This window comes from Lithobates pipiens, unplaced genomic scaffold, assembly GCF_037356315.1.
Source record: "Lithobates pipiens isolate NorthernLeopardFrog02 unplaced genomic scaffold, aLitPip1_a1.2 Scaffold_3, whole genome shotgun sequence".
NCBI classification, from domain to species: domain Eukaryota; kingdom Metazoa; phylum Chordata; class Amphibia; order Anura; family Ranidae; genus Lithobates; species Lithobates pipiens.
The window spans coordinates 88,622,663-88,649,183 of record NW_027507790.1 but is presented as its reverse complement, the minus strand read 5'-3'; the positions used below and the strand labels follow the sequence as shown (position 1 = coordinate 88,649,183).

General features: G+C 40.8%; 1 protein-coding gene across 1 annotated transcript in view; it reads right to left on the bottom strand.

Annotated features, from left to right (window-relative positions):
* Positions 1–729: 729 nt before the first annotated feature.
* MAPKAPK5 (MAPK activated protein kinase 5) overlaps positions 730–26,521 on the bottom strand; it is an 86,932-nt gene continuing 61,140 nt past the window's right edge. Inside the window, exons 12-14 of the mRNA XM_077462025.1 lie at positions 23,094–23,206; positions 16,509–16,613; positions 730–8,914 (exon numbers count right to left, since the gene is read on the bottom strand). Coding sequence (XP_077318151.1) covers positions 8,817–8,914; positions 16,509–16,613; positions 23,094–23,206 — 316 coding nt within the window. The 3' untranslated portion in view covers positions 730–8,816. The remainder of the gene's footprint in view (positions 8,915–16,508; positions 16,614–23,093; positions 23,207–26,521) is intronic.

Genomic DNA, 26,521 nt, shown 5'->3' with positions numbered 1-26,521 from the left:
TTCTTTTGCTTTCCCCATGACTCAGAATCCAGAAATGTCAGTGCAGCACTGGATGAAAGGGTCTGTCAGGAGTCCAGAAACGCATTAACTTTTTATATACACACACCAATTACAAGCAACTAGATCACAGGTAAGGATGGTTACCTTTAATAGCCATTCAAACCTCTTTGTGTCAACTTGTGTGCATGTTATCAGGCCAAAATCACCAGGGTATGTCAGGGTCATTTGGGTAGATTCTGTTGCCATTGTTGATTGATAATAAATGGCTTCAGCCAAACAATAACCATGAGTGAAAGAAATGTTTTTGTGTTATTCATATTCTCTGAAAAACAGCCAAGAAATCATAAATTCTGCCAGGGTATGTAAACTTATTAGCACGTGTGTGTGTGTGTGTGTGTGTGTGTGTGTGTGTGTATATATATATATATATATATATATATATACACACATACACACACACACACACATATACATATACACACACACACACTTCAATGTTTTGACTGGACAAAAATGGCTACCTTTTTGCGATTTGCTATTCTGTAAATATAAAATCTTCACGATATCTCTAGTTCCTAGTCTTTTACAGTCATAATGGTATCTAACAGAACTAGGGAGGATCACAAGGGGTCATGTTGACATATTAGGCAATCGAGCCTCTGGTTTAAAATACAATTTTTCATTGGTCATTGTATTGAAAAAAGCATAGATGAAGAATCAAGACACAAATATTTCAGTAAAATTTTATATACAGTAATGCATATTTACATTTTAACACTGGTCTGAAAAACAAAAACTTTAATGACATCAATAAACATTGCAACATAAATTAAATATGCTTGATACATTTAAGAAACAAGATTAAGAATGATGAACCACAGAATTAGATTAGACAAAGATTAACCAAACATCCCTCCCATCCGCAATTTTTCAATTTGACTGAAATATATTTCACTAACTTTTCAGTGATAAATAAAACTGAACAATTTAATATTCTATTTTCTGCAATGAATTTCAATATAGGCAGCAAATATTATCAAACCGTATATGTGTTTTTAGGCATATAAATCTATCAAAATATTTCTTAATCATGCCATGCACAAAAGGTGGCCAAAATAAAGTTGAACAACTTTCATTCTGGCACAAATTTAAGAGATGATAGTTCTTACAAATACCCTCCTTCCCCAGTTACACATATTGGTAATCATATAGGGTATGTGATTAACAGAAGAGCTTCATGATAAAACATAATATATAAAATTGATCAACAGCTGGAGACATTCAGAAGTTCACTTGGCCTTATTTATAAAGCAGATGGAAAAAACACAATTTCTAGCCGTTTTCCAGTGTGGGATTCAATTACCGGGAATTATCGGAGACTGCTTTTCCATTGGACAACTTTATAAATCAAGGATGTATTTTTATGAGTTGTTTAAGTGTTGCTCATGAGAAGAAAATCCATTATTAAAAGTACAGCATTTATGTTTCTACAAAAACGGTTATCAGTAAATAAAGTGTATATGTGCTGACCGAGCAGGTGGCCATTGACTAAAAGCTTCCAGTGCATGGCCCCATAAATACCAGGGGTCTTAGCCAGACCACTTGACACCAGAGAACTTCCAACCTAATGGATCATGCCTGAAGGTGATGGTCTCCTTAATTGCAACGTATTGATTCCTCACTCATGATTGTGAAATGGCTGTACCAAAATGTCATGCGACACTCTTTTCCCACCTTTACAATGTCCATATTCATCCAATTCTGCACTGGATTTAACATAAATAGCACAAGCATTAACCTTAAGGACAGCCTGTTGGCAAAGCAAATTTGGAGCTTACATTTTGAATTACAAGTGGGCTTTACAAAGGTATCAGGATGAATGCAAAAAACAAAAACAAAAAACAGTTTTTTAAATATATACACACAGCTCTCCAAAGTAGGGAGAATTCAGAATAATATCGCATTACTTGGAAAGTCAGTTGCAGCATGGCATGGATAGCACTCTGAACCATGCAGTCCCAATTTCAAAGTGATAGAATGCAGTCCGAGTTAAACTGGTTGTCAGTAAAACTCTTCAAAAGTTATTCATGCTTATAGCAGAGGAACAAAGCAGCAAAAAAAAATAACACTTAGTGTTCTGGACTGAGACAAGTACACACTATAGAGTGATATGCTTTGTTTATATTTCATGTCTGAGGTTTACAACCACTTTAAGCACAGAACAAAGTGACTGCATAGAATAAACAACAGTGTATGAACCTTACATGGAGAATTGCAACTAGCAAATCACAGAACTGCTTTGATTTCTTCTTCGAGGAAAACTAGGTCAAGGTTATGTTGCTTCTCCAGCTTATTCACATGCAGTCTATCAACATGGTTTTACTGACAAGAGTTCTTTGGTTGCAGATCAGTTGATATATATATACACAAAAGTATTTTTCCATTTCTAGCTTATGATGAATATTTGTTAGCCTGCTAAAATGTACTAGTAAGTGTATAGGAAAAAGACAGAACACTGCAGCTCCAGATCAAGTTTATATATCACTACTCTGCTCTCATGTAAAACCAAGTACATAAAATGGTTATATTCATGGGTAAAAGTGAATGTTTAAACACATTTAGTTTTATAATAAACTCAATATAATGAAATCAGACTCATCTTATAAGCATAGTGCTTTCACTATAGGACCATGCAACGTAAACATTCAACAATCACTAAGACCAAACAAGAACGCAGTACACAAGTGTCCACTTCACAAACAGCCTCAAAATAAAACCTACACGTCCCAGCTTAAACTTTCCAAGACTTCAACCACAGAAAGAATCTAACTTTGTACCAAGTATTATGCCAACAGGAGAAATGCCTGCTGATCTGCATAATGCACAGCATCATTTACACAGGGTGCTAGATAAATCGATATTAACTACTGGGGAAAAAAAACGTACATTTACGTATAGTAAGCAAGTTGAAAAATCATTTGTGAGACCTGTACCAATTATTTCTAGTTCAATCTTTTTTTAATTTAATTTGTACAAAGCAATAGGCACAAGAGCGTGCCAATTATTTTTCTATCAAGGAAGGGGAACCAGACTGTCACTGATTTTCTACCACATTTACCCTTTGGTTGTGTTTGGGTGAATGCCATAGTGGCTTGATCAAGAACACACTTCAAAACATGTGATTCTCCAAGAGATATCTGCCTGTCTAATGCTAGCCCTGGTTTGAACAACCTAAATGAAAACAAATACCAATTACAGAGTGGCTTATTCTGTTATTGGTTTTAACTTGGCAAGTAGCTCAGCTAGTCTGATATACAGATGTTATGAAGACTTGGAACATCAAAGGTGAAAATATACACAAAGAAAAATATACAATTTTTTCCCCATAAGCTTTGAGAGAAGACGATTGCTCATGTTGTTGGAAAGGACAATTTTTGTCCTCTGCACTGTAGTTTTCTAAGGTTTTAAAAAGAAGGGATCTCAAACCATTTTCCTACTCTATCAGGCAGCCTTGTGAAATAATGCTGTGCACAATGCAGGAAAGGTAATTTCCTTTAGAAGGACTCACATGGTTATGGAATATTAATAATACTGGTATTCCTTCTATTGAGGAAACAGACTTCCAAAAGTTAATCAAATACTTGTTTTAGGAAACAAAATTATGGGAATAACTACAAAAATATGGCTTAGATTCAGCATGGCAAGCCATGTACATGGCCAGCCAGCTATTGCTGGACTATATCTCTTTTTAACCTTGACTCTTTAATGGTGACAGATAAATAAAACTTATCATGTAAAGATTGCATCCAATGTTTTTTAACCCCCAATTTACTACACCAAAATTAGGTTGAGCATCCATAAACAGCCATGGCAAATTAAGATTTTCTTTTTTATCTCCAATGTACAATGCTAACCTGAAATGCAGTTTCCTTAGCATCTCCATTTTGGGCACTTTTCCACTTCCTATATATTTTAACGAACACAAACAAACAATTCTCTGATGTGAACAGAAAAAGAATCGCACTAAAGTCTAGAAAATACAGAAATGGTCATACAACCTAGTTAAAAATCTGAAAGGATAATGATGTGCATTTGTGACCAGTGGCTAGTTTCTTTGCGTAAACTGCTTCCAGGATTACTGCCGTAGCAGTCAGTTTATTATATAAAAGTACCAGTGGTGTATACTGATCGCTCATGAATGATATGAAGTAATACACACTATACACTCTGAAATCACAATGTAAAATAATGCACTACTTAATAATAGAGCAGAGAACGGATTATCAGTACCAAAATTCTCGTCAGTGCTTCAAATACAGAATTTCACAAAGTTCAAGAAAAGGAAATCTCAAACATTCAATTATCATGAATATAAAAAAGAAAATTTCTTTAGAATACAATTAAATATTTTCAATAGATGTGAGCAAAGTTGGAGAAGTTGATTTTTATGACATTTGTAGCTATGGAAGTATCTGAAGGTAAAGCAATTAGACATTCAGGGTATGATGCAGCATTTTCCCCCACATACTTGCTTTTTAAAGTCGAGGTTTATGTGTCCTCTCACTTTAAATGGTTTGGGTCAAACTGGCCCATACAAACTATTACTATAACCAAATGACTCTGCCACTGTGTGCACGGTATCATACTGTAGTAGCAGCATTTGCTACATACTGTACAGCAGTATTTGTCTACCTTTGTTAAATCAAAGCACCCTTTAAAAAATTGTGCACAATTTCAAAGCACACCATTTTAATAAAAAGGTAAAAAAAGAAACTAATAGTTTTACATACAGTCACATATAAACACATAAAAATGCCCAACATTGGAGGCGATTTATTCTTCCAAAGCAAATACACTCTTTACACACTGGTACTGATGTATTCCCCCACTCAACTATTGTGACCCCAGTGCTGATGGATAGCGGCAAACAAGGATGCTGTTGCAGGTGATGTCATTGGCTGTTATGACACCGGTGGTTAAAGGTTGTAATGTTGCACAATGTATAACGAAAAAGGCAGGCTTGATCCACCCACTCGCTTGCACACAAATTTTTTGCCATGTTGCCAAGTCACCCTGAAGAAACCTGGTGGCACCCAAGGGTGTCTGGGCACACTGGTTGAAAAAGGTTGCTGTGTTCTAGCACCCTCGCGAGTGGCTTCCCCTTTGCTGCTGGAACAAGTTTGAGAGTGCTACTCAGCCATTCAGAGGAAGTCTTGTATTTTAATCAATAACCACAAGGGTTTCCTTTGATTGACCAGGGTGGAAATTGTAAGATCTGCTCGCCTCTCCACCTCCCTGCCAATAAGTGGGAAGCCGTTTATTTATTCATAAAAAATAAAAGCTTCTACTAAATGGCTGAGAAGCACTCAGCCTAACTCAATTTTGCCCTAGCAGCAATGGGAAGTCACCCTTTATGCCTGTCAGAACACAGAGCTGCATAATGCATGCAGTACTACAGTATGATACAGTGCTGACAGTGGCAGAATATCACTATAGAAATAGTTTGTTTGGGCCAGCTTTAGTGAAAGGAAACCCGGACTTAAAGGATAAGTACACCTTTGGGAACATGTTACATGTTCCACCCATTTTTAGGGTGTAACATGTTCCCAATGCTGCAGCTGCTGCTAATGCCGATCCCCCCCCCCCCCCCCCCCTGTGACAGCAGTATGGGGAAAGGTTTCCCGTACTAACTGCCACTTTTTGAAATCAGCGTAGCTTGTAGTTTTCAATGAACTACCATGGCGCTGTGGCGCACCATGGTAGTTCATCAAATCCCCTCTACGGGATGTATGGCACACAGATACACCGACAGATCTGCAGGAGACCTACATGGCACCAGTGACCTGTTGATTGCTGAAGGCTCCAAATTCTTTTTTGTTAAATAACTGCACAATTTTTTTACCTGCAAAATATTGTGCAGTTATCTTTTTTTTTTTTTTTTAAGTGAACGTATGCTTTAAGCTTTAAAGCATGGTTAAATCCCAAAACAAAAATTAAATATATTACAGCTAACCAGTCCTCAGATGATATGCCTGCATTAGTATTCTTTTTCAGGCTCCCTCTCCTTTCTTTTTACCTGGTTATCCTTCAAGTAACACATTTACTGTTCCAGTGTGGCTAAACTCACTCCTTCACTATATCTATGAAGGAAGCCATGATTGTCACCCAGGCTGGACTTTAACGAGCTTGCCTCTGTTTATCTCGGTTAAAAAGGGGTGATGGAATTAGTTTTGCCTGGTTTTGCCTCCAGTTCATCTCACAGGAGGTGGCATAAGGCTGGCCATAAACGGTTCAAAGTTGGAACCATTAATGGACAGGCTGAAGTACCAAAGTTAATCAATCGATCAACATAGGTACAACCAACCTTCCGGATTCGCTTACAATTATCGCAACCGGCAACTATAGCTGCTAGTGATAATCACCGTCAATGTCTCAGCAGGAGGGATCCCCTGTTAGCACTCTCTGTGTTGATAGGGGAATCGTGCAAATTTCTTTCCTGCAACCCATGGTTGCAGGAAAGAAAACTGCACAATCTATGGCCTGCCTAACATTTTTTTCACTTGTCACAATTGTGAGATAATATCCTTTCAGATTTATAACTAGGACATGACAAAACTGGGGGCGACAATGCATTTTAGCGCAATCAACATGCATCGTCTGTATTTGCTAAGAATGCTCACAGCCTGAAAAACAATAAAATAAAATAATGCAGCCACCACATCTAAAGACTAATGAGCTGCAATATAAAATGTTAGTTGTTTAGTTTAGTCATAATTTAAGCTAATGGGGTGGCTAGTCTATAAAAAGGCAGTTATACTTTCCATTATTCCCCTGTTATCAGCTTATGCCATGTGCATATCTGGCACAGTATATTTTGGGCAACTGTTTAAAACAAGCCTGTAATGACAAATTGAAGGAGCTTCCAATGAGGCCTTTTTGGGTGTTGTTCCAATGGCTTAATTACACAGTGAGTAAATGCCCTCGATGTACACATCCAGTGCAATCGTATTATGGGTCACTGGCCTATAAAATAGTAAGGATAGAAGAGTAACCATAACAGTCAGGAAAATATCAACTTTAAAGATAAAGCAACTGATGCAATTATATTTCAGTTATCGCAAATTTACTACTGGTAATGGGAAGATTCAAAACCGCAATAACCCTTAATCACAAATCACGGTTCGATGGTCAGCTTTAGTGAATGGGATTGGCTGCTATGGGTTTATGAATCTTGCACATTAACACACTTCTCTCTCTGCTCCGCCTTACTAAAAAAAATATTATAATATATATATATATATAAATAATATTGTAATGATGAATTGTGAAAACCTTGCAAGCACTGGAAACCAATTCATAGCTGTTCATTTTTCCAAAAATTTAATGAATGCATACCATATAGTATAAAATGACCAGCTATGAATTGTCAAAAAAATTTGTGAAATTTGTCGCAACAGAAGTTATGGAACATGTGTCGGTGAATTTTCATCTGTTTACTGCAGATGATGAAGAAATGCAGCTTATACTAATTTTAATATTGCCCTGTCTATGGACATTGCCCTTGATATGCAAAAAATAAAAAACTCCACTGGAGAGACATTACATTAGTTCAGTTTACATGCAGCAACCAAAGGTCAAATCAACACAATAAAATAAAGGATTGTGAACCTACTGTAAGAGCAATCACAGAAGATGAACAGTACAGAGGGGAGTTGCACATTTACACAGATGTACATTCAGCTAAACTCTCTCTTGTAAAAGAGCTTTTCGAGAGCTGGGAAGATCACTTTGGCAAAGAAAGCCAAGCCACAAAAACATTAGTACGCCATTGCTGTTCTCGAAACGTACATTGTTTCTAAAGAACCCCAGAATTGGCACTTTAGTCTGCAGTTCACCACTGCATGTTCAGGCACACTAAACATATGCATATTTCATATTAAAGGAAAGTTTTAAAATAGAAAACTAGATTATCTAAAAAGAAATCTATTAAAGCTGAGAACTGTGCAGTAAAAAGGAGAAACAAGCACCTCACAACAGAATAGTAAAAAAAAAAAAAAAAATTATGAAAAGAAATACATGGTATGTCTTATCAGAACTACACAAGAGCACCACCTAGTGGAGAAATTGCCCAAAGCAACGAAATGCTTAGTTTCAGGGTTGGAAAAGATGAATATTTTGTCAACTAAGGAAGAAAGAAAGGCTACAGAGATTTCTAGAACATGGGTACAAATTGAAAGTCTTATACCCTTCTGAAATATACTGGCACCTATACAGAGCAGCTGGTGAACAATTCAAAGGCATGTGCTCTATCCAGTTATTCCTGAGGATACCGCCAGCCAGTGTAACAAAGTCAGTTACATTCAACATACAGTTATTTTCAAGTATGTTAACATGTTGACTGTCAGCTGAGACTGAACCATATTGCTCAGAATGTATTATTCTGACAGTTTAGGAATCAAGCAGCTTGTGTACATAGCAGCCTGCTGACTATCTATGGGCGAAAAAAAAAAAAGGAGAGGGCTCATACCTTTGTAGAGTACTACAAGTTCATGAACGGCTATGTATTCCCTGCTAGGCTTGTACCTATTAACAGTACAGTAGTGTGAAAAAATATTTAAACCAGTTTATATTTTCTAAATAAATTACAGTACCAATGATTGTTTTTTCTTTTAAACCTCTATCTACATTTATACTGTATGTTCAAGCAGTGTGGAAATTCAGTGATATAATTTACATAAAACTATTTTACAGTTATTTAAGACGCACGTATTCTTCTATAAAATAAAATAAAAAAAATAAAAAAAAAAACACTTCAGCTATTGAGAATCTTCTTGAGAGTTTGTTTGTTCTTCAATAACCTGCTTTACAATTTCGGCAAGTTTCAGACGATCAACCTTGTCTGTAAATCCTTGTCCTGAAAAAGAAAAACCAAATGTTATTACTACAAGATTAAGACATATTTGGCAGACATTTGTCCCTTATAAAAGGAAAGTATTCTTGATTTACTACAAATAATCATAAAAATCCACAACTGACTTCTGGGTAAACTTCTTTTGGGACTCTTCCATAACAGTACCACTGTTAATTTATTTTACTTACCGTAACTACATTATACTAACTTGGGCAGGAAAGTTCCTGCCCCTTCACATCACTTCAGTGTTTCCCACACAAACGTCACAAAATGCATCACAGGGAGAAACTGATCTGCAGGCTTTAACAGGAGACTCGGCACAGGGGAATGCCGGTAAAGAAAAATTCTGTCTTTGCTGATGGGGAGAGCTTTAGTTCATCTTTGTTAACAGGGGAAGGTCAAACCAAAAACAGAGAAGAAGAACAAGGACTACAAAGAAATACAACTAGGTAAACTGACTTTTCTGAAGCCTAACATTTTCACAGTACTTTGGAAAGAGGGAAAAAATGTAAGCTGGGACAATCTAAAGGTGGTTTGGTCACCGAGGAGATCTGTTTGGGCTAAAGGAGTTTCTATCAACTTGCTTTTACATATAAAATGGGCCTAGGTCAGACCCCTTTACAGTAGCTTTTAATCTTGGTTTGCAGTTTAAGCTTTCAATCCTACCCAGAAACTTGTTACGCATTTGTGTGGGTTTTGCAATTTTGTGGCTTCTTCCCACAAAATAAAACATTCGGCTAGGATAAATATTATCCTCTTAAAATGGCCCGCCTAACGCGCACGTGTGTGTGTTTGTGTGCAAAAAGAGTAGATTATGAGATCCTTGGAGGTGCATAAACTAATGTGAATCATTGTATATACCCAATAAATTGTTGTATATACAGTATGCATATAGAAGATCAAATAATTTGATTGTAAGCTCGCAGGAGCAGGGCCCTCCTAACTCTCTTGTACTGTTGGTATAATACCTCCATTTATATCGTAAAGCGCTACGCAAACTGTTGTTGCTATATAAATCATGTGTAATAATAATAAAATATACAATGGATTTCTGCCTGTCTATAGCCCTTAGGCCCCTTTCACACATGTTCATCAGTTCAGTCACGTTTTTTTAACAATTTTTGCGTCAGTTTTTTACATCCACCAGCTAGCGTCCTTAAAAGTGTTTGTACTCTAAAAAAAAAAAAAAATGTATCACGTTCCCCTTAAAATATATTATATAGCACAGTGCTTGTGCTGTGTAATTTGTCTCCCTGTATCACCTGAAATACCTGGGTGATCCTGCCTGGTTCTGCACTCCGCTCTGTAAACTGACCAAGGGTTATTATGGCTGCTGAGCCCTGACAACCATGGTCAGTTTATGTGTCTCCGTCATCCACAGCGCGCCTATCCACCTCTGTGTTCCTCTACCCCCTTCCTCCCTGCCTGTCAGCTCATACCAGTGGCCCTCTCTGCTCCCCTCCCCATTGCTATAAAACTAGGTTATGTTTACACCATCCCCTCTATTAGATGACAACATGTGTCCTAGCGTCTGTGCCTTATTAAAAAAAATTATTTAGATTTCTACCTGATCTCACAGCGCCTCCCGGCGATCATGTGACTCTTCAGCTGACGTCAGCGGGAGTTCTCGGTCCTGCCCGCTGTAGGAGTCAGACAGGGAGAGGAGAGAGCCCGGGAGACGCTGTGAAATCAGGTAAAAAGCTGCATCCTTTTTTTTTATAAAGCACAAACGCTAGGACACGTTATCTAACAGAGGGGATGGTATAAACATAACATAGTGGCTTAACAACCACTTTAACCACTTCAGTCCTTTGATGTAAAAATGGACCATTTGTTTACATATGGTTTTCATCAGATCCAAAATAGGGCTTTGAACAGTTCCAAAAATGGATGTTCATGGAAGCGGATATAAATGGATGCTCATTCATTTACATCCGTTTTTTCCATAGAGATGCATTAATGTCCATTTTTTATCCATCAACAGATGGATGAAAAACAGACAGTTTGCGTGTGTGAAGGGGGCCGAAGGCTCAATGCAAACTATAAGCTTAATAAAATAACAGAAAAACGCTGGATGAAAAAATGTTCATAATTAGCCTTTTTGTGCCAGCTTTTAGCAGTGTTTAGAAGTGTTAGTGTTAATTGGAATTTCCTGTAATGTGACTCATTCCCTTTCTTTTGTGCAGTCCCTCTTAAAAAAACAAAAAAACAAAACAAAAAAAAACGCTGGAAACCAGCATTTTTTTCTGCAGGCAAATCGCTTCCACAAAGCAAAAATGTTTTTCTGCTCCTAGAAGCTGAAGCTTCAAAAATGCTTCTAGACTAAACCAGTGTGCATGGATACATAGGATAACACCATTTGCTCAAAAGCTGCTGCAAGGAGCGTTTTTTTTAAGCTAGTGTGCAAATGTGGTGCAATTTTAGATTTTACTAGCAAGTGGTGTTGAAGGCGACATGTAAAATAGCAGAGACACTTCATGTAGCATATAAATGTAAGATTTACAGTGGTGTGAAAAAGTGTTTGCCCCCTTCCTCATTTCCTGTTCCTTTGCATGTTTGTCACACTTAAGTGTTTCGGAACATCAAACCAATTTAAACAATAGTCAAGGACAACACAAGTAAACACAAAATGCAATTTGTAAATGAAGGTGTTTATTATTAAAGGTGAAAAAAAATCCAAACCATCATGGCCCTGTGTGAAAAAGTGATTGCCCCCCTTGTTAAAACATACTATAACTGTGGTTGTCCACACCTGAGTTCAATTTCTCTAGCCACACCCAGGCCTGATTATTGCCACACCTGTTCACAATCAAGGCATCACTTAAATAGGAGCTGCTTGACACAGTAAGGTCCACCAGAAGATCCTTAAAAGCTACACATCATGCCGAGACCCAAAGAAATTCAGGAACAATTGAGAAAGAAAGTAATTGAGATCTATCAGTCTGGAAAGGGTTATAAAGCCATTTCCAAAGCTTTGGGAATCCAGCGAACCACAGTGAGAGCCATTATCCACAAATGGCGAAGACACGGAACAGTGGTGAACCTTCCCAGGAGTGGCCGGCCGCCCAAAATTACCCCAAGAGTGCAGCGACGACTCATCCAAGAGGTCACAAAAGACCCCACAACAACGTCCAAGGAACTGCAGGCCTCACTTGCCTCAGTTAAGGTCAGCGTTCATGCCTCCACCATCAGGAAAAGACTGGGCAAAAATGGCCTGCATGGCAGAGTTCCAAGGAGAAAACCACTGCTGAGCAAAAAGAACATCAAAGCTCGTCTCAATTTCTCCACAACACATCTTGATGATCCCCAAGACTTTTGGGACAACATTCTGTGGACCGATGAGACAAAAGTGGAACTCTTTGGAAGGTGTGTGTCCAAGTATATCTGGCGTAGAAGGAACACTGCATTTCAGAAAAAGAACATTATACCAATAGTAAAATATGGTGGTGGTAGTGTGATGGTCTGGGGCTGTTTTGCTGCTTCAGGACCTGGAAGACTTGCCGTGATAAAAGGAACTATGAATTCTGCTGTCTACCAAGAGATCCTGAAGGAGAATGTCCGACCATCTGTTCGTGTACTCAAGCTGAAACGAACTTGGGTTCTGCAGCAGGACAATGATCCTAAACACACCAGCAAGTCCACCACCGAATGGCTGAAGAAAAACAAAATGAAGACTTTGGAGTGGCCTAGCCAAAGTCCTGACCTGAATCCTATTGAGATGTTGTAGTATGACCTTAAAAAGGCCGTTCATGCTCGAAAACCCTCTAATGTAACTGAATTAGGACAATTCTGCAAAGATGAGTGGGCCAAAATTCCTCCAGGACGCTGTAAAAGCCTCATTGCACGTTATCGCAAACGCTTGGTTGCAGTTGTTGCTGCTAAGGGTGGCCCAACCAGTTATTAGGTTTAGGGGGCAATCACTTTTTCACACAGGGCCATGATGGTTTGGATTTTTTTTCACCTTTAATAATAAACACCTTCATTTACAAATTGCATTTTGTGTTTACTTGTGTTGTCCTTGACTATTGTTTAAATTGGTTTGATGTTCTGAAACACTTAAGTGTGACAAACATGCAAAGGAACAGGAAATGAGGAAGGGGGCAAACACTTTTTCACACCACTGTAAATTCTAAATCACCACACATTTGTTTTAAAAGATTAGATGCCTTGGAAACACTGGTGAAAACGGTACAAGCATACAGGAAAAACAGACCTCACAACTAATAGTATGATGAAAGCAATTCAGATGGCTGTTGCTGCCCAGATTCAGAAGTAATGCAGTCATAAATAAACATGAAATCATGGATATCGGGAACTGGTGTCCACATTGTACACAGTTAAACCATTAGACAAAGCTTCACTGGTTTATTAACTATGGTTTAGTAAACATGCTGATGGTTTACTGAGTCACTGCAATTCATACAGGAGAATGACTCATTTACCAAGCTGTATTTATCAATAGCATGGTTCTGCAGACCTGTACACAAGTGTGTACTTTACTAACAATTGTAGATAAAGAATCATTCTACTATATGCATGGCCCTGTAAGGCCACATGCACACTGGGCATTCAGCATTGGTGCATGAGATCCTGGTATTTTGGTGTGGGCAGAAGGCACAGGTGCACTGGGGCACCCAGCCCAGCTATTGAAAACCTGTAAAACTCGAGAAGTCTGCATCCCAGGAAATTGTCTCTGAGTGCAAATTACCCTTAAATGAGTACTACTCAGTAAAGTATCACCAGCTTTCACCCTCTCAGAGTTTTACAGGCCGCAGGCAGCAGGGCAGGACTGTGCACCTGTGCCTGCACCAAAATACCAGGATCTCATGCACCAGGGCTAAATGCCCAGTGTGAATGAGGCCATAATTTGCCACACATGCAAATTAATAATTATTTGTCTACGTTCATTAACAGCATTCATTTTCAATGGACTACATATACTATAAACTGATACTGTAAACTGAATTTTTGTCATCAAGACTTTTGAGAAAGTCTTGTCAAAGAAGTGCAATTTTATTTTTTTTAAAAAGTGGTTTACTGGTTGCTACACTAGGAGACTGTTTTGTTAATAAACTTCCATGGAGGTATTTCAACACTACCTGGGCAACTATAAGAGGGGTCCAAGGAGGATAACGATTATTAATGAGTGCTTGTCTAGACCCTATGCAGTATATGGGTCATTACATTTGGTAAAAGTCCATTCCATGACATCTAGTGGTCACTAATATATGTGTCTTTTAAGACCCATTTAGACTGAAGGGTTTAATCCAGTCTTTCTTAACGTTTTTACCCCAGAGGAACCCTTGAAATCATTTTTAAGTCTCAGGGAACTCTTACTAAAACCAATTCATTGGTGGTCAGTGAAAAAAATGGCTCTTACATTGTGGTCATGTGGAATGAGGCAGCCCTTACAGTGGTGGAGAAAATGCAATCCCTACGGATGGCTTAAAAGATTGTTGGCTTCATGCAACTGGCTCTATCCAAGGAGCATTGACCCCAGAACTATGCAGACAACTTAAGATAGGAGGTCAATCGGCCAAAGCTCAAGGAACCCCTAGCAACCTTTGAAAGAACCCTAGGGTTCCACGAGACCCTGGTTGAGAATGGCTGATTTGATGAGAGTTCACTTTTACCATTGTTTTCACTGAAGTGAAGCATATAGTAAAGACCCAAAGTATGAACATTTGGGTTTATTTGTATTTGGTAAACTCTACACGTTTGGAGAAGAGTGTGATTACAACGGTCAATCAGTGGGGAGAGATGGCAATTTTAAAGTATGAAGTGAGGGAGAAGGCACAGTCCAAAACTCCAGCTTGTAGCCCATAGAAATGACACAACATCTGACAATTCTTGGAACCAGTAGGCCCACAAAGCCAAAATACATCCCAATGAAAGTGTGTTTTAGACTTTGGAGCTGGAGGCGTGAGAGGGTCTTCTTTCCTAGTCTGGGAAGAAGGTCTACCAGCAGACGCACAGGCTTTTTTTCTGGGGGAGAAAAGTGCTCTTATCCCCCAAGATCTCCTTGATGTAACTATCCAAGGAAGGACCACATAGGCATTTTCCCTCAAACAAAATTCTGTTTGAGGCATTTTTTGCATAGGAGTTTCACTGACCAGCATTTGAGCCAAGGGATCTACGTATATGGATGACAGAGGAGGTTCATCCTGGCGATCTGGTGAAGCATATATGCAAAGCTGCTCAGATAGTAGTGTAAGATAAGGCACCGGTTAAAAGCTCTAGATGGCAGTGAAAGGAGGTTTCCATTAAGTTGCAGTTAGACTCCTTTCACACTGGGGCATTACCACTTTGCTGCTGTTATAGCATCGCTTTTCAGACACTAGTGGGGTGCTTTTAACCCCCGCTAGCGGCCAAAGAAAGGGTTAATAGTGCCCGTGTTGCCGCGCTGCCGAATCGCTTTGGCAGTGTTGCCCATTCATTTCAATGGGCAGGGGTGGTGGAAACCACTCCCCCACCATCCCAAAGATGCTGCTCGCAGGACTTTTTTTCCCATCCTGCAAGCGCACAGCTTGGGCTTGAGAGGTGCTTTTCAGGTGCTATTTTTAGTGCTAAAAAGCCTGAAAAGCGCCCCAGTGTGAAAGGGGTGTTAAAGGAGAAGTATGGGCAAAGCTTTTTTGGCAATACTTCTATGGATCACAAGTACAGCTCGTTCTGCACTCCTATGACCCATTTTCAGCAGACAGTGAGCCAAAGCCCGCTGTTGGCTGATGTCACTCAGCCGGTCCAGGCTGGGGTAAGATCCCTATTTTACAGTCGAGATCCACCCAGATGCCTGGATCAACAGCTGGCTCAGCCTCTCAGCTGTGCCACTTGGAGACTGACCCAGCCACTCACTACCCTCCCCAGTGCTCCAGTGAGAGCTGGCATAGCAGAGCAGATAGCCGTTGACTGACAGTCAAGGCTCTCTGCTCAGAGCGGAGGGAAGAACTGAGCGATCAGCGGTGTTTGTTCGCTTAGGTCTCACTGCAGAGATGGCTGGGACAGATGCAGAATCGTATCAATGCTGCATCCACCTAGAGAAGTATAGTATGTAGTAGGTGTTTTTAAAAAACAAAGACAAACATACTTATTTTTTAAGGTTTTGGGCAATGCACTTAGTCCAGACAGCAAGAATCTCTGGCAGATAGCCATGGGGGCCACTGCCCCCCCCCCCCCAAGGAATAGGTGGCCTTAAGAGAGCCTCTAACCTTTAATCTGAAAGGTCTCTGAACTCTGGATTATGCTCCACAGGGAGCGTGTCTTGTTAAGAAAGGAAATTGCTTGTTCCCCCATGCAGTCCCCATCCATTTTAGGAGGAGCAAGGAGCTTCTCCGGATGAGTCCAGTCATTGTACAAGACGGGCTCTAAAATGCCTGCTGCTGCTAATCATTTGTTTGACTGAACTCGATTAAACGATCTTCTGGGGATGCACATACACTAACTGAAATTCAGTTGGTTCTTGCTGAACCACCCAAATTGAGGTCTATGGCTAACTTAACACAGGCAACACAGACACTTAAAAATATAAGTATTAGAAACATTTAAGACCAGATCAGATTCACTTTAAGATAAAGGTGGCTGACAAAATTTCAAAATTTACCATTCCAGCTAAAACTTTGCAATGTGTCTCTCAGTAATTTACAGTCTCTGTTGTATTCCCAGGCATCCTGTACAACTTCATTTAATTTTTCGTCTTCATTTTCTCCTGTAAAAAGAACAAAAATTTAATGTCTCAGTTTACATTTTTGTTGTTTGCACCTGCAGGGATTGGGGGGACTTTGGGTTAGCAGACCGCACATTCGGGTCCTAAAGTAAAGTGGAATAAAAGTCTGTAGCTTACCGTCAAAGAACCTCATAACCTTAATGTCAAATATAAACATGCTTACTAGATAATCTGTACAGCATAATATACGCACTTGCGCATTTGATGTCACACAATAGTCCTACAGCAATATCTATGGAAGGAGAAGCTTTAGGAGGATGTGAATATGCTCAACATCAATCAGGTACTATAAGCTTGCTGATGGAGCAAAGTGTAAAAGAGTCTAATTCAGTTAAAAATGATTATTGAACACCTGTCCACAGATGTATGTCACTGTAACAGATATAGGACTTATTAGTAGCCAAGTGCAATTACTGAAGTTAACATGCACTGATGATGGCAAACACTTCTCACAACATGGAAGTAGAGGCAATGGACGCAGATTTGTTTTCCTTTGGATGTCCCATGTTGACACTGATTGTGAAAGTATGGGACACAGTAAAAGGACATGCTAGGATTTACAGAGTATTTTGCAAATTAGGCATTCCCTTGGAATGCAGTTGAAAGATAAGGAACTAGAATGGAGCGAGAGCCCTCTTAGCAAGATAATCAATGCGAGCACCTCTAAGGGATTAATATCTAGTCTATACCCACATATATAAGGCGACCTTGGATGGAAATGTGAACCCCCTTAGTAGCAAGAGGTGGGAGGAGGACCTGGGGAGTATAACAGAGGAGCGAGCAGTGGAGGCGTATATAGGAATTAGGCCTATTTTTGTTGTTGTCCCAATAAATGAGAGTGTCACATCTATTCTTACTAAACAGGGTGTATTATACACCTAAAATGCTGTTTTTATTTGAACAGAGACTAGATGCCAACTGTCCAGGGTGTAGAAACACAGGAGTGGATCTAATACATATGGTGTGGAGATTGCCCAACGTTACACTGGTATTGGAAAGACATCCTTGACATTATAAATTGTGTATTTGAGACAAATATTGAATCTAGAGGCAAAAAGGTATGTGTGCTGGGATATGTGGAAGGGGCAGGGGAACCCAGTTACATAAAAACCGCAGTGCTTAGATGCTTGTTTCAAGCAAGGAAACGGATTGCTCAAAGATGGTTGTCGGTAGCACCCCTCGACCTGTAGGAAATGGACCATGAATGAAACAATATGGAAGGAGAAGTTGGTATACATTAAACGGGGTTGTATAAAGAAGTACGAAAGGATCTGGAGACCCTGGTTGGAGGGAAAAGGATACTCCCCCCAGAATACTAATATATAGCTGATAAAGTAGATAGGCCACAAACATGTAAATAAGGGAATATATGGGAAGGAAGGAGGAAAGGGTGAATTTAAAGAATTAGAGGATATTCTAAAGGAAGATTATTTGGTGAGGTGTGATGTACTTTAAAAGAATACAGAAAAAAAGGGAAAAAAGGAAACCGTGGGTGATGTAGGAGTTGGGGGTAGGAACTTAGTGGGAGTAGGAGTAGGGAATTAATGAGTGAGAAATATCAAGTTAATATAAGTTTAGAGCAATATATTTTTATATTTTGGTTTGGAATTGTGATGCAGATGTTGGTAGATAGTAGGGGTGTTAATTAGTATAACGGCACAACGATGAACAGCATAGATGAATTGTCTATTTAAGTGGTGGTGGTGGTGGTGGTGGTGGTGGGGGGGGGGGGTGGGGGGGTGGGGTAGGGGGATTGTAAGGGGACTGTATGTTTGTTATAAGTGAAAAATCTTCATTGGAAGAATATGGGGCCTGTCATTGCTTAAATGCATAGCCCACCTTTTATACTTTTCAGGTCTCTTAGGCTGCTTTCACACTGGGATGGGCGTTAATGGTAAAACGCCACTAGTTTTCGCAGCACTTTACCATCATTTTCGCACCGCTTTTCAGGCACTAACGAGAGCTTTTAACCCCCAGGCCAGATACAGGGTTAAATACACACACGCAGCGCCACTGTCGAAGCGATTCGGCAGCGGTGCCCATTAATTTCAATGGGCAGGAGCGGTGTATAGACCGCTCCTCCGCCACCCCAAAAATGCTGCTGTCAGCGCATCGCCCCAGTGGTAAAGCAATCTGGCATTCACACTGGGACTGCAAGTTAGGTGTTTTTCAGAGGCTTTACAGGCGCTATTTTTAGCCCAAAAGAGCCTGAAAAATGCCCTAGTGTGAAAGGGGACTTAGTACTTATAAGGGCACAACGAGACAAAGGAGAATCAAGTGCAACTACACTGAGGTTTTTGTGCACGGCAGAAGTGAGCATATCTACATTGGCAAGCATTTTGTACAAAGCCAGGTTTAAACATCCGAAGAGTAAATAAACTCAAATACATCCCCAGCTTCCTGCCAGATCTACCTAAATATGAATGCCATTCAGGAGGCACTTATATAAAAGTGTACTGCAAGAGTAATGGAGATATTGGTCTCTCTTCTCTGTATGGGTCCAGGCCTTAGCTGTCACTTTGGGCATACCCCAGGAGGAGTTTTCATGGGATTTGGGATCCATAGGAAAAGACCAGGGCCCTGGAACTATAAAGCACCCCCCCACTAACTACACTTATTATATAATTATTATATAATCAACAATGATCCTGCGCAAGTGGAATGTGTACAAGTGAATAATAAACATATAAAGTGCAATGTGCTTGATGCAAAAAATAGGATAAATAATTATATTAGAAAGGCACGCATCATAAATAAGTCCAAAAGAATATATAGTGACTAATAAAAATAAATAAATATATAAAGTGCTAAGTGCTAGTGCAATCCAATAGCAATAATATTCGGAAAGTAGGCACCATAAAAAATAAGTCTCTCGATAATGTTCAACAGCACCAGAAGAGTTCAAATAAATTCTTATCCAGGAAACAGCAGGTGAAATATGATGCAAAAAGATATGGGCTCTCAGAACTCTCACCTCCACTCCTTGATATAATAGCACATCAAATACAATGAATAACCTCCATTCTCTCCTTTACCACCAGGGGGTCTTCAGTTGTTAATAACATGGAAATTATGGCCATCCACACTGGGCCACTAGGGGGAAATTCCTCCCTGTATCAACCATAAGCAAAGCCAGGCAGCGACCTCCACGAAAATATGCCACTCAATAGGGATATAGGGAGAGAGAGAAAGGCTCCAATAGTGTAGTATTAGGTCAAATCAAAGGTTCAATTTATTTAAATAATGATAGGACTCTCACATGAATAGAAATAACAAACAGCACATAAGGAAAATGGTGTCCTGGCGACTTCCGCCAGTCTTACGTCACTTCCGGTATTACATCACGGCCAATCCCTACGCGTTACGTCAATCACGTGACTTCATCACCTTATGTGCTGTTTGTCATTTCTATTCATGTGATAGTCCCATCATTAATTTATTAGTCACTATATATACTTTTGGACTTATTTATGATGCGTGCCTAATATAATTATTTATCCTATTTTTTGCATCAAGCACATTGGACTTTATATATGTTTATTATTCACTGTTACACATTCCACTTGCGCAGGATCATTATTGATTATATTATATTTGCAGTATTATGTGAATACTGATAGATCCAGCTGCATGTATTAGCACTTTGTTTGCAATTTGCACGTGTATTTTTATTTATTTTTTATAATTTTTTGATATTTATCACTATTTACCATATTCGTTGTCTTTACCTTTAGGTAGTAGCGCGAGGGCTGCCTTATTTTATTTAACTACACTAATTGCACTCTGTGCCAAGTTAAGCGCCTAAGCAGGATCCAATGCTCAAAGCAACATCACAGGCCATATCCACAACCAAAAGTTTACATACCCTGGTAATTTTGGCCGCATAACTTGCACACAAGTTGACACAAAGGGGATTGAATGGCTATTAAAGGTAACCATCCTCACCTGTGATCTGTTTGCTTGTAGTGTGTGTGTGTGTGTGTGTGTGTGTGTGTGTGTGTGTGTGTGTGTGTGTGTGTGTGTGTGTGTGTGTGTGTGTGTAAAAAGTCAATGAGTTTCTGGACTCATGACAGACCCTTGCATCTTTCATCCTGTGCTGCACTGACGTTTCTGGATTCTGAGTCATGGGGAAAGCAAAAGAATTGCCAAAGGATCTGTGGGAAAAGGTAGTTGAACTGTATAAAACAGGAAAGGAATATAAAAAGATATTCAAGGAATGGAGAATGCCAATCAGCAGTGTTCAAACTATTTAAGAAGCGGAACATGAGGGGTTCTGTTGAAACCAAACCACAGTCAAGTGGACCAACTAAAATTTCAGCCACACCTGCCAGGAAACTTGTTCGGGATGCAAAGAAAAATCCCAAAAAAACTTCAGGGGAAAGACAGGACTCTCTGAAAACACGTGGTGTGGCTGTTTGCACAATAAGAAGGCACTTGAAGAAAGATGGGCTGCATGGTCGAGTCGCCAGAAGAAAGCCATTACTACGCAAATGCCACAAAGTATTCTGCTTACAATATGCCAAACAGCACAGAGACAAGCCTCAAACCTTCTGGCACAAAGTAATTTGGAGTGAGACCCAAATTGAGCATTTTGGCCACAACCATAAACGCTACATTTGGAGAGGAGTCAACAAGGCCTATGTTGAAAGGTAGACTATTCCTACTGTGAAACACGGAGGTGGATCGTTGATGTTTTGGGGATGCGTGGGCTACAAAAGGCACAGGAAATTTGGTCAAAATTGAGGGCAAGATGAATGCAGTATGTTATCAAAAAATACTGGAGGAACATTCATCAGCCACGGAGCTGCGCATGGGACGTACTTGGAAATTCCAACATGATAATGATCCAAAACACAAGGCCAAGTCGACCTGTCATTGGCTACAGCAGAATAAAGTGAAGGTTCTGAAGTGGCCATCTCAGTCTCCTGACCTCAATATTATTGAGCCACTCTGGGGAGATCTCAAACGTGCAGTTCATGCAAGACAGCCCAAGAACTTACAGGAACTGAAGGCTTTTTGCCAAGAGGAATGGGCATCTTTACCATCTGAGAAGATAAAGAGCCTCATTTACAAATAACACAAAAGACGTCAAGCTGTCATTGATGTTAAAGGGGCCAATACACGGTATTAACAACTGGGTTATGTAAACTTTTGATCAGGGCCATTTGGGTAGTTTCTGTTGTCATTGTGATTTTTTTTTTCTAAGAGTAAACACAGTTGATTGATAATAAATGGCTTCAGCCAACTACAAACCATGAGTGATATTGCTCCTTTAATGTGCTAAGGTCTCCTGGCATTTCATATGATACAAAAGGCACAATTAGAAAGTCCACTTTTGAATGATCATTATATGTGCAACCAGTAGGTGGGTACAGGGTGAGATGTGGGTCGGATCTGTGCCTCTGCATCCTTTTAAAATGTCCAAGGATGAAACGCGCCAACAGAGCTTTGCGTACTGGTGTCACACACTGTCAGATTGTTTTTTGGCAATGGTGTTTTATGTTCATTTTCCTGCTTGCTTTTATATAATTTTCTGCCCTAGAAATTATTTTAAATAAAATAACACTGCTGCACTTATGCAGTGTTTCTCTGTTTTATGATTATATCATTAGGATAATCCTGCCATGAAGATCAGTTTGCACATGGACGCAAAGAAGTCCTACATTTTAGTAAGTGTGTGTTTGGATTACCTGGTGATGTTGGTGACCTTTTACAATAGAAGCACAAGAATTATATTTGAGGTCAGCACATCTGGTTTGTGGTGGCACTACATATAAACTACATTACAAAAAGTATTGGGACACCTGCCTTTACATGCACATAAACTTTAAATGGCATCCCAGTCTTAGGCCATAGGAGTTGGCCCACCCTTTGCAGCTATAACAGCTTCAACTCTTCTGGGAAGGCTGTCCACAAGGTTTAGGAGTGTGTCTATGGGAATGTTTGACCATTCTTCCAGAAGTGCATTTGTGAGGTCAGGCACTGATGTGGACGAGAAGACCTGGCTCAGAGTCTCGCGATCGGGGGGGGGGGGGTTTGTGTGCCTGTGTGTCTTCTCCTCGTAGTCCGGTCAAAAAGACCGCCCCGAGGAGAATGGCATCACTTCCTGCTTCCTGTGTAAACAACACACAGTGGGAGGAAGCTTCTCATTGGCCAGGAGCGATCCAGGGGGGGTGGCCAGAAACCAACGGCCATTCCCTCATCACGGATCGCTCCTGGAGCGAACCGAACCGCCGTATCCAGCGGGAGGGGGTCCGATCGGACCCCCCACCCGCTGGAAGGCAGGCACGTACATGTACGTGCCAGCCTGTGCCATTGCGATGACGTGCAATGGCAATACGGCGGTCCTTAAGTGATTAAAGGAGATCTAAAAACAGAGGGTGCCTGAAATTCATAATAAGCTGCAAATTGGCACATCATTGAAGCCCACCAATTGCTTTAAATGGATGCATGGTAATTTACCTTCTTGTGGTAGAATACATTGTGCAATCACATCCCGCAGTTTTTCCACAGCAATATTGGAATCTTCACCATTCTCTGCATCTTGAATATAAACATTTTCCTTGGGTTTTGTCCTGTAATTAAAAACATGTCAAACAAAGTCTCATTCTTGTGCTAATTTCACTAGGTTTTGGCTCAAAGCTGTGTCACACTGAAAAAAGGCAAATGAACTAAAAGTCACTTTAGCTCAACTCCCAAAAAAGTGATCTGCAGGGTCCAAGACAGTTTTTCTCAACCTTTTTTCGATCAAAGCGCCCTTTAAAATGATGCACAATCTTGGGGCACTCCATTCGAAAATGTAAAAACGAAACTAATAGTTTTATATAATTAAGGAACATTCATACATGTAGGACACCCAACGGCAGAGATGATTTATTCTTCCAAAGCAAATACACCTTTGCACACTGGTACGGATTAGTGTTCCAATGTTTCTCTTGTCCCTCAGTTTCCCTCCCTCATTCAGCTAGTGTGAACTCAATGCTTACAGAGTGGGGCAGGGGAGGGAAGTGCAGTGCAGGCACCCAACATTTTTCCTTATCAACCAATTATGTCATTGGGTGTTAGGAGGCGGGGGCTAGAAGGTTGTAATGGTGCACAATGAAAATGTGGCTTTATGTACCTAAAAGGAAGGCTTTATCCACCCACTAGTTGGTATACAATTTTTGAGGAATTGTAGGCATTTTCCCAAGGCACCCCTGAAGAAACCTGAAGTCACCCTGGTTGAAAAAGGTTGGTTCAAGATGAGTGTCCACCACCGTTTTTCTTTAGTCCCACAGAAAAATAGGAGTTTTGTACTCACCGTAAAATCCTTTTCTCTGAAGTTCATTGACGGACACAGCATCTTTATCTTGACCTTAGGTTTATATCGGCCCTTTAGTAGAGGACTAGACAAAGTGTTAAAAACAGCAACACTTGCACAGTACTGCCCAGGGGGTGGTCCTACTGGCTATAACCCCTCACACTGCATCCAGCAGCTCAGTTCGTCAAAAACAGTACAAACAAACAGGAGGGGTGGATGCTGTGTCCGTCAATGAACTTCAGAGAAAAGGATTTTATGGCAAAAATCCTAAATTTTCTATTTCGTTCATTGACGGACACAGCATCTTCGTCTTGACCTTAGGGACATCCCCAGGCAGTTTCAAAGAAATGAGGGGTGGGAATAGCAAGAAAATAACTCCACCCATAACAACCAGAGCTCCTCAACAGAGGAGTTGCAACCTTAAACAGCCGCCTGCAAAACCCCCATCACCCTTGTAAAATTTTGTGACGACCAGGTCGCTGCCTTACACACCTGGGAAACAGATGCTTGATGTCGAAAAGCCCAAGAGGCACCAATCGCCCTGGTAGAATGTGCTGTGACAAGAAAAGGAGGCGTTCGCCCCCTTAAGGCATAAGCCTGAGTCACAATCTGCATGATCTACCGAGAAATGGTGGCCGATGAGACCGCCAGTAACTTCTTCGGACCAGCCACCGATACAAACAGCGAGTCTGACCTCCGAAAAGGAGCCATAGCAGACAGATACACCCTCAGAGCCCGGACCATGTCCAAGGAATGCAAAGCCACCTCTTTGGGGTGTGACGGCCGAAGACATAAGGACGGAAGCACAATGTCCTCATTTAGATGAATGGCTGAAACAACCTTTGGCAGGAATGAAGGCTGCAGACGCAGCACCGCTTTATCTTTGTGGAGGATCAAGTAGGGAGACTCGCCAGAGTGCCTCAACCCTTCGGGGGTTTCTCGCATTCACAGTGTGTGCCCCTGTGTAGCAATCTGTGGCTCCAGGACTTCTATATGATGGTACTAACTTTTATTGTTGTTTCATTTGGTCACCATATGAGAAAAAGAAGGGGATGCCCATAGTGTAAATCTGTTTAAAAATTTTGAATTTATTGAGATAAATAATGTACTCACACTTAAATGAACAATTGCAGGCAAAAAAACAAACACGCTATATCCTCAGACCGGAAGTGACGCAATGCCGTTCTACGTGTTTCGTCATCAGACGTCGACTGGAACGCTCCAGTCGACGTCTGATGACAAAACGCGTACCTTGATGAAGACCCTCAGTGCTGAAGTCAGGCCAAAAGGGAGAGCTACAAATTGGTAGTGCTCGTCCCAGACCGCAAATCGCAGAAACCTCTGATGCTTGATGCAAATATTTAGTCATGCATGTGTACGTCCTTGATGTCCAGGGATGCCAGAAAAAACCCCTGATGGAGTGCAGCGACCACAGAGAACTGATTCCACCCTGAACGTTTGCACCTTCACAAAGCTGTTGAGGGCCTTGAAAACCAGGACTGGATGGACCCCTTCCTTCTTTGGGACTATAACAGATTGGAGTAGAATCCTTGAAACCCTTCCGGTGTTGGTACAGGTACTATCAACCCACGCAACAGCAGGTCCTGTACTGCCCCGAACAGGACTTCCCGACCAACCTTCATCTTCTTGCGGCTGGAGGAAAAAAAAATCTTTTTGGCGGACAAGAAAGAAGTTATCTTGTATCCTGATGAAACCAGTTTGCAGACCCACCAGACAGAAAGTAGGGAGGTCCACCAGGCGGCAAACTCACAAAAGCAACCCCCCCACCCGGAGATCGAGTGGGAGCAAACCCTTCATGCAGTTACAGAATTGCTCGCAGGCTTGTTTGGCTTGCGAAACCAGGGACGCTTCTGTCCCACAGCAGGCACCTTGTCGAACTGGGAATGCATACCTGCCAACCCGGGCGGACAAAAAATCTGCTTCTGAGTGGAAAAGGAGGGCCCTTGCCTACGGCATGGCTTCTTACCCTTTCTGAACTGTGGGAGGAACGTACTCTTACCCCCAGTAACATTCTTAATAATGTCATCCAGCAAGGCTCCAAATAGCCTCTCTCCCTGGAAGGGCAAGTCTGCCAGTGCTTTCTTAGATGCCTAGTCCACAGACCAGCATTTCAGCCAAATCAGGCGACGTAGCACTACTGCCGATGCAGAGGCTCTAGAGAGCAAGGAGGCCGTATCTAAGGCCGCATCACAGACATACTTAAGGCCCTGCACCAACTGCTCCACCAGCACAAAGCAGACCAGGGAAGCCTGTTGCTTCTCCAACTCACAGTGCAACAATTTTGCCCATTCAGTAAGCGTCTGGGACAACAGGGCCGGAGCTAACACTGGTTGCAATGCTGACCCCACCACAGTAAACATGGACCAGGCAACTGCCTCTGCCCTTCTGTTGGCAGGGTCTTTGAAAGCAGGAGTCCCTTCCACCGAAATCATGGTTACCTTATTTAACATGGATACGGGGGGATGGGGGGGGGTCAACAATCGGAGGAGATGTCCATTTCTTCAGGAAACTCTCTTCAAAAGGGTAATGCACCGCCATGCATTTTGGGACTGAAAAGGCCCGCTGCGGT